General features: G+C 41.8%; 1 protein-coding gene across 1 annotated transcript in view; it reads right to left on the bottom strand.

The window, feature by feature from the left end:
* Nucleotides 1–9,548, bottom strand: part of LOC126407347 (alpha-1,3-mannosyl-glycoprotein 4-beta-N-acetylglucosaminyltransferase C-like) — a 52,219-nt gene that overhangs the window by 3,371 nt on the left and 39,300 nt on the right. Inside the window, exon 4 of the mRNA XM_050072146.1 lies at nt 331–464. Within this exon, the coding sequence (XP_049928103.1) occupies nt 331–464 (134 nt within the window). The remainder of the gene's footprint in view (nt 1–330; nt 465–9,548) is intronic.

The raw sequence follows: 9,548 nt of genomic DNA, 5'->3' as shown, positions 1-9,548 counted from the left end.
TTTAATCTGCAATTTCCTATGACCTGTATCCCAAACACACACCATGTGAAACTGTACGTGGGCAACTGTGCACTCAATGGGTATGGACTAGTAAATATTAATATGGAAATGAGGCTTTATTTGTCAAATTTATATCCTGCAGTAAAAAGTACAACATTTCCCTCTGAACTGTGGCAGAGTGAAAGTACAAAGTGACACGACGAGAAAATATTGATGTAAAGTTCCTCAGACTTGTTCTCAAGTTCAGTAAATGTACTCAGTTATTTTTCACCAGTAATAAAATCAAAGTTCCAGTAACTGGACAGACATGTTCACAGGTATCGATCTCACCAGCACGTATCCATCATCCATGTACAGGTTGAAGAAGAGGAGGAAGATGATGAGGAAGCCGAGGAAGGGCAACATGGATCGTTTCCTGAAACACCTCATCTTGTCCACAGACTTCCACATGAGCCGTAAGATCACTGCAGCAGATCAGAGATAAAACACAGAAATATGGTCATTAAAATAAAGACATGTGACAGACTGTACACACACAGACAGCTACACACAGGCAGCTACACACAGGCAGCTACACACAGACAGCTACACACAGGCAGCTTCACACTGGATCTGTATTTAAACTTTAATCCTTGTTTGTGTTCTGACATTAACACTGAGGATCAGTCAGATGCTGCTGTGAATCTAATGACAGAGATCTTTGATAAAATATGTCATCCAAATATTAGGTTACTCAACTCACTGATAAATAAGTCACTCAACTGAATTTTTATAACATTAATTATTTAAGTAATTTAATCAGCAACAAATGAATTGACGAAAACAAACAAAGAAAACAAACTAGAATTATCGCCCTGTGGTTGTATGAGCTATGCAATCAGCACAGTTTCAATTCAGTATCTGACCAAATGTCTCCCCTTCTGTTCCTGAGATATGATGTTAAAACATCATGATGTCACAGTCAAGCTGACCTTTCACCTTTGACCAAAAATTCTAATCAGTTTATTCTTCAGTCCAAGTGGACGTTGGTGCCAAATTTGAAGAAATTCCCTTGTGGTGTTCTTGAGATATTGCGTTCACAAAGATGGGACAGATGGATGGACAGACAACCTGAAAACATAATGCCTCCAGCTGCAGCTGTCTCTGGTGCTGAGGCATTTAAAAAGAAGAATTTATCATAAATAATTTTTTTCTTCAAGCTGGAGACGCAGAACAAACTGAAAACACAACATTGACCTTATAAAGTTGCTAATGTATTAGCAGCCATGTTGTTGCATTAAGAAGATATAGAGTCGTGTTTCTGTCCACCTGATGAACACAAGTCCAACATTCACTCTTCTTTTAGCTCCAGTTTGGTCTCCACCACCTCCTGAGGGGAATATCTGTCTCCACAGCTGCTAAATGCTCCACTGTGTTCAGTGTTTGTCTCTGACAGCGCTGAGAGGAACTGCAGCGTCAGATGATACCTCACTGTTCCTCTCACATCAGAGTCGTGTGATCTGTTGTTTATTGATTAGTGTACCTTTAATTAAAAGAATCATTAGTTGCAGCCCTGCAGAATCAGTCACAGCTGTGGATGGATATTCATCTTTAATTGGGCTGTGATGAGGTGCTCAGCGTGACAGATGCCACCATCAGCGCCGACACACTGATACAGACGGCTGATTTCAGGGTTCATCATTGGATTAAGCAGAGTGATTGCTAATAACGGATCATTTCGGTCGTTAATCTGAGCGCTCACGAGGGGGAACGTCACTCATCTGTTCAGTTTGTGCTCCATGTTTCAAAACTTAATAAACAGCAGTGACATCTCCTGATAGAAAACAAACGCCTGCAGCTGTGTTCACTGTGATATTTACTCCGAGTGTTGACAGGCTTTTAAGTAAAAAAGAATCACCCTGCTCACTATCTGTCCTATTTGGCACCTCATCTAAAAAACTACACATCCCACGACGCCCTCCCTAATTCTGATGTTGCGTAACACACAAAACGAAGCCTTCGATGTGAGAAACCGTGAGCTCCCCGGTGACAGGGACAATTACGGCACAGGCCTGAGCGCCTGCCGCCGGGCCCAATAACTCAATAAACAACTTATTATTCATTGTGTTGTTAGTTGCTTGAGTTCCATTTTACGAAGAGAGGAGAAAAAAATCCTCCACCATCTGCCGGAGGAGAGAGCCATTTTGTGTTTCTGCCACCAAAAAGCTCCACCTGAGAGATGCAGCGGCAGGAGTAAGTGGAAACACAATGACAGCTGCGAGTCAATATTATGAAAGTCTCAAACACACACACACACACACACACACACACACACACACACACACACACACACACAGAGCATTATTTGAGATAGCAGCCTGCGAAATCAGATTTTGAGACGACCAAAGAATATCTAACAAGGAGGAATAATGGCCACATGCTTTGTCCGCTGCAGAAAATGCTGCTAAGAAATTAGATTTTTGTTTGCTTTCTCAGAGCGAATCTAAACAACAAACAAGCCTCCCATAGGTCACGTACATTTATATGGAAATGAGGCTACCTCTATGAATAAATAAGCACCATTTGTTGGGACTGTTTGCTTTAGTTTAAAGTGCTTCTCTGCCAAGTTATTTTATTGTTCTGTTGTTTTTTATTCCTCTGCAAATTATCAGTGTGTGTGTGTGTGTGTGTGTGTGCGAGCCGTGAGCGAGCCGTGAGCTCATTTCTACGACTGAAGTCATTTTAGATTAGAGCCAGAAAAATAATAACAGGTAGGGAGGAATACCAATGAGCCTCAGCTTTAAAGATTGTTATACGTCCCAAGGGAGGTTTTGTCTTTACGAGTGAGGAGCAGAGAACCAGACGAGCTCCGTCCTGTCCGCTAATCTTTTGTTTCATAAATGAAAAAGGGGGAATTACAGCAGTACATTAATACACTTCTGGTTTACAGGGTCAATATCACAGAAGGAAACTGAAGCTGAGTTGGATGATTGAAACATTTCAAAGCTCTCCGTCTCCTCAGCTTCAACTCCGTGATGTGGACACGTTGTGTTTATGGTTCAGGCTTCAACTGTCCTCAGACGTTGGAGCACTGCAGCACATTTGATTAAATTAGGGACTACTGCTCTCTTAAATTGCACATTAAGGCTGCCAGCAGTCACACGCTCTGTTTATTCCGCAGCATAAAGGCTTTTATTTTATCCTCCCATGTGACATAAATGTGATGTTTTTCTGATCAGTCTAAAGAGCAGAAAGCTGCACAGCCATGTTTCTTTCAACTCAGAGTGGAATTAACACACAGTCCCTCCAGCCCTCAACATGAATATACCACAGTTTGTTTTCAAATGTTCGACTTTACCAAACTTTAAAGGTCCAGTCTGTAGGCTTTATGGGATATACGGCAGAAATAATGATAATAAACTTTATTTATTCAGCACCTTTCATACATGAACAGCATCACAAAGGTCTTTATAACAAGAGCATTTAAAAAACGTTTAAAACAAGGATCAACTGATTCAATTAAAGTGGTGATTTAAGATCCTATTAATCCAAATCTCATACAATATTTCTTCTTGTGTCACCTGGGAGCCTATAACTCCCAGCGGACACAGACTCCTCAACAGACAGTCAGTGCGTTTCCATGATGACAGAGAAAATTGATTTATTTAAAATCCCTGTAAACATGTCAGTGTGAGTGAAATGGTCCTAAAGTGAATTTGTCACAGTGGGACTAACACACCCAGATAACGTGACTCCTGCATGTACACAGTCAATCAGACCGAAACTGGCCGAGGCGCTCTGAGCATGCTCCACAGTTTCCACCCCGGGCTTTGACCCAGAAGTCCAATAGCATTAAATGTGTAAGAGAAGAAGAAGCCAGTAACAACATGGAGAAATCTACATCCAGAGCTGTGACTTTTTGGACGGACCAAATGTACAGAGCTGTAAAGTTGTCCACCATGGTACCAGTTAGCAGCTAGCTAACCGTAGCTAACTTGTTTGTCCATTGTTTGGTCTGTGACGTAATAGGTCAACAGGAAAAAGGTCCAATACTAACAAGCTGAAAGGGGGCATATCTCCACCTATCGTAGAGGAGTCGCACATACTTGGCTCAATAAACGGATTCCCCTCCCGTGCTTGTATACTGGGACAAGGATAGTAGTCCAGTTAAATGTCCTCGTCCAGCTGGAACTGTAGCTCCACTTCACTGTGCCTGGGAACGAACAGACTAAGTCCAGCTGAGGCTGACGGGAATGTCATTAGTTTTACAGGTATTTGGACAGCTTAAAATTTTGACCTGATTATGGCGCTAGATTAGGTCAGATGATCACCAAAGTTGATCACCTCTGCCCTTCCATGTGCATACGAGGAAAGCCCAAGGCAGGGAGAGCAGCATGAATGACAAACAGAAACAACATTGATAAGTAAGACACAACATGAAAAGTAGTAGCTGGGATGGAGGTAAGTTGCAAAGCGGCTGGCGGAGGAAGCAGCAACAGTAGGCAGGCCAGAGCAGTTTAAAGAAGGCGATTTGGCAGTTTAGAGAAGGAGATTTGCTGATTGGTTGCATAGAAAATAATCATGTGATCTATCAGCTGATCCACCAGCTGATGTGGCTGGGATGTGAGTTGAGCTGGACATCGTGTCCTCCCTGAACTAATGCTATTAATTTTAAACAAAACAGAGTTAAAGTAGATCACTGCCGTCAACAACATGCAAATTACATACACAGCAAGAACACGCCTGTAAGCTCCACCTGTTTAACACCTCTCTCTGTGTGAATGAAACACGTATCTCTGCTGCTGTAACTCCAGTTTAACTTCCTGATGCTTGAAATCACTGAGTATATCCACAGAACCTCTTCGTAGACCTTTGCTGCCATACACACACTCGTATCTTTCAAACTCCACGGCCTCAGTTTGTACAGCAGTCCTTCTGTTATTAACTCGTAGTATCCAGCGATAACCTCAACAACATCATCGCAGTTATTTTTGGGAGACTTTAGAAAACTGCTCCAGAGCCACAACACACATTATACAACAGTTTTCAAAGCTGAGAGGCTCTACTGTCGATGAGTTACCTGATCTTCATGTAGAATCGGTGAAGTGCTCCTTTAGAAGCTTCGACATCAGAAATAATTCAGGGTCTTCTGCAGGATGATTCGATGTCAGCTCTTTCTGGTTTAAACCTCCCGTCAGAGAAAGTTGTTACGGAGCAACAAAGACGGATGAAATGTGATCAGAATAACCTCGGGGGTTTCAGAAAATGTCTTTGTGTTGCTGTGATTCTGCACATTTATAGATTTTTTTCAACATCCCCATCAGGTCGTATCGGAAACAGATCCTGAAATGAAGATTAACAGCCAGAAAAAAGAGTCTGATCTGAGCAGTAATTTGGGAAATTGACGGCCTGCAGGCTGAACCAGAGTTGGAGGAGACGAGTTCACTGCTGCAGGGCTTCAGAGTCAATAACCAGAACCAGCTGTGAGAGTCTGATTGTGGAGAACGAATGAGTGACGCTTTAAATTCAACCACTTGCATCAAGGTGCCCTTCAGCAAGGCACTTCATCCCAATCTGCGTCAGCAGCAGCAGTGAGGCCTGCACCAGTCAGAGGCTGTGGTTGCACTGGGAGTGTGTAACTGTGTGAAACACTGTGTGCTCTCTCAGCAAAACTCTCCTCTGAATAAATGAAGGAATAAAAGAGATGGATGGGAAACTTGCTGCTGCGGCGCCATGAGACTGCAGTGATGCATCGATACGACAGCTGCTTCATGTTATTGACTCAATACACAAGTTGATGCATTTACGTCAGGCTGACCAGGTGGACACTGTTCCCATGTTTCCTCTGCTGTGAGCTCAGTAAACACGTCCATCAGAAACAGAATTCAGACACATCACATGCCTGAAGTCCTGAAAAAAATCAGCATGGTACTACGGTATTTTGCATGGTGATATCGTATCGATACACGGACGCCATGTATCAGTCATTTAAAATATACATTATCATACGTCACGATAAAGATGGACCAAATTTTAGCGGCTGCCAGTATGAACAGTTTTGTACTTTGCTTTTTCATGTCATTTATTCGTCACACTTTTTCTTTGGTATTAATCTCCATAAACAGATCTCTGTGTACATACGCAGAATTAATGGAACGAGACTTTGGTATCAAAAGCGTTCTGGTTTCTCCTTGTAGTCTGAGACCAATCATGTTTGAGCTGCAGGTAAAGAGTTTGTGCACAGAGGTGAACGCACCAGCTGAAACACAATCTCAGGACCTATCTGCTTCCATCTGAAGACGAGGACGCTTTATATCAACTTTTTAAAGAAATGATCTTTATTAATACGCAGATATGTGTTTCTAGAGATGAGCTGACGGTTCAGATGGTTGTTCCAGCATTAGCTGTATGTTTGAGTGCATGTGTGTGGTTTCATATTATTCAACCTGCAATTTCACAGGAAGTCAAATTGTAACACAAGCTATAATCTGAGAGGGAACCTGTTTGTTTCTACTCAAGACAAAAATATTATTCATCAGCTCATAAATATACAGTTAGATCTGTTATTAAAGGCTCAGTGATTTCCTACAACAGCTGGTCGCTGTAGTTTTGATCAAACTGATACTCAAAATACGAGTGACTGGTGCATTTGTTGGGACTATTTTCAGCTGCGTATTAATACAGTGGTTCCCAGCTGGTGGGTCACAGTCCAAAAGTGGGTCGCAGGTTCATTCTGAATGGACTGCAGGTGACTTGCAAACTTGTTGTTGGTTAAAAACTGTGCTGTTTCCTGCTGTAGAGCGACTGACTAACAACAGCTGCTTAACAGAGACAGCTAACCAGCTGGACAACGTGGCCAAACACATGTATGATGCCGAACATATTAAAGTTTGTGGACCTTGAAGTGATGACTGAGGAGAAGTGTGGACCCGGTGGTCGGACCAGTTGGGAACCACTGTATTAAAACACGTGGAGCTGCAGTGAGGATCTGCAGCAGCAGCACTGTCTGTGGGAACATCAGTGTTTCACTTTATTAATGTGATTCAGTTTGTGAGACTTTGATTCCTCGTATTTCTGAACACTTCACACGTTTCTACATTTTCAGCTGCTGATTTATCTTTTTATTTCTAAGTGAAGCTCATTTCTCTGCATGTGTGTGTGTGTGTGTGTGTGTGTCTGACCTCATATAAACAAAAGCAGTGAGTTATTTCCCTTTACATTTCTTGAAAGTTGGGCGCCCACTGCGACCTGAGCAGTAATAATGATAATGCGTCTGCAGTGAGATGTTTTGGAGCTGAGACGTGCTCGGGAATCTGTGCCAAAGGCTGTTAATGGTTTTTTAAAATCCCCTCTAGTTTATGAACTTCACAGAGCCGTGTGGAACTCTGTGAATATAATTTAATACACAATGCGCGTCTTCAACACTATATCCAGCTATTATTCTCCATCTCCATCCTGCCTCGGCCAGCCTCGGGCACAGAGCTAATGTGGGTCAAAGCACTGACTGCTGAGGAGAGCCCATCCTCATTACAGTTGCCACCGCTGGGACTGAAGAAGCCTTTCATGTTCGTCTTTGACCTGAAAGGTAAATACACTCCAGATATAATTTACATGTACTGCAGGCCTGCTGCACACAGCGCCACGCTTCACAGGCACAGAGTCGTGTCTGCTCAAAGACTCCTTTAATCACTGTGCAGCTGCAGTCTGCAGACGCTCTGACATCACTGACTGCAGAGATGAGATTATTCTGGTTAATGATCATCTGAAGAGGATTCTGAGACTGGGAGTTTAAAGTTTGAGTTTTAAAGGAAAATGTTACACCCAAATAATCATTTGTACGTCAGTTACTCTCCTCACGTTATGTTGAGTTCATGAAGGAAACTTTGCCTCCACAGTGAACATTTTGTTAATGAAAGCTACGACAACATTTTTGTCAACAACCTTTTTCCCACGACAAAAACGAGACGATGACGAACTAAAGGTAGATCATAATAATTAAACTAAGACGAAATTACGTTTTATTTTTGTTGACGAGACGTGATGAAATGTTGGTGGTGGACTGTTGGACACTGACAGCTTGTAATTCTCTTCAGATGCCTGATGAGCGACAGGCTGGTAAACTCCAGTAAATAGTCTGCACCAGGATGTTTGGGTTGGTGCGAGTTGTGAGCTGTAATTCAGCAGTAAATAATGAGCCGTGTGTGTCTGCCTGTGGATGGTGGAGCTGCTGAATGGATTTGTGGAGTTTGTTAGTTGCAGCGGTGGCTGTTAGCAGCTAGCTCCGCTCGCAGACTTCACAGCTTCACCCCACCCCACTAACATGTTGCACATGAAGAAAGAAGTTTCTGCTTCTTAACAGTCAGATGGATAAGTCAGAGTTTACAATGAACCTGGGGACAAATCCTAGTTGTCTCACATCAGGCACGTTTGATTCATTTTAATATGAAACAGACAGTTTTCACGTCACACAGCTGAAAAACTCGTCTGTCCACACACAAACACAGCTCCTGACTGTATCTAAGCTTCCTGTAATAACTAATATTAAAACATACGGCTGTAACAGTCACAGTGAATCCATATGCTACACTGAATTATAATGAAGGGAAATGCTTTGAAAACAAACCAAATAAATGAATGTGTGATAAACTGGTGCTGAGTGTCTCTAATGAGATTCTGTTTTAATAATCTGTGTGTCGAACAACAAACTGTTCATCTGACTGTTGACATCCAGGAGAGGACGGACACACATCGACCTGAGTTTGTTTGTGTTTGGTTTGGAGTGTGTGCAAGTGTGCGTGAGTGTGTGTAGGAGTGTGTGCAGGTGTGTGTTGGAGTGTGTGTTGGAGTGGCAGGAGAACTACTGATGAAGTGTCCATGATGAGATCATGTTGATGATGTTTGCTTCAATGTTTTCACTAATTTTATTTGAATTAACTTTTAAAAATTAATTCTAATTTAGCTGAACGTAATGCCATAAACACTTTTAACCTTGAGTCTTTATTTATGGAGTCTGTTTGCACTCTTCAATTAATGTCTCAATAAATGAGAAGAGGACAAAACGAGAGTTACAGCACACTGTCTGAATGATATGTATGAACGATATGAATCAAAAAATAGTTAAATTACTTTTTGATTTGACAGGAGAACTTGTTTTAGAGATTTTATTAAAGCTCTCAGAGATATGTGTAGAACAGCAGTCAGACAAAATATCTGATATTAAAATTTAAATTAAAACTGAGTAAAGTCATGAAACAAAACGTTAATACAGTCAGATTATCTGTCGGTTTCAAACCTGAAACATTCTTAAAGGGAAATTTCGGTTTATTTCAACCTGTCTCCTATCGTCCTAAATTTGTTTCAAGTGACTAGTGACATAAAAATAATAGTTAGCATGTTAGCCGTTAGCCTAGATACAACCGGGGCGCATAGTGAACGGGCAACCTTCAAGTGCAAAGTTAGTCCACTAAACAAGCTTTTTTTCCACAAAGACCGCCTCATATCGTTAGGATAAATGTCAGAGAACATATAGAAAACGACATGTAAACGTGTTGTCTTACCTTACCGGTGTG

Source organism: Epinephelus moara, chromosome 20 (assembly GCF_006386435.1).
Source record: "Epinephelus moara isolate mb chromosome 20, YSFRI_EMoa_1.0, whole genome shotgun sequence".
Taxonomy (NCBI): domain Eukaryota; kingdom Metazoa; phylum Chordata; class Actinopteri; order Perciformes; family Serranidae; genus Epinephelus; species Epinephelus moara.
This window is presented reverse-complemented; position numbering and strand designations above follow the sequence as displayed.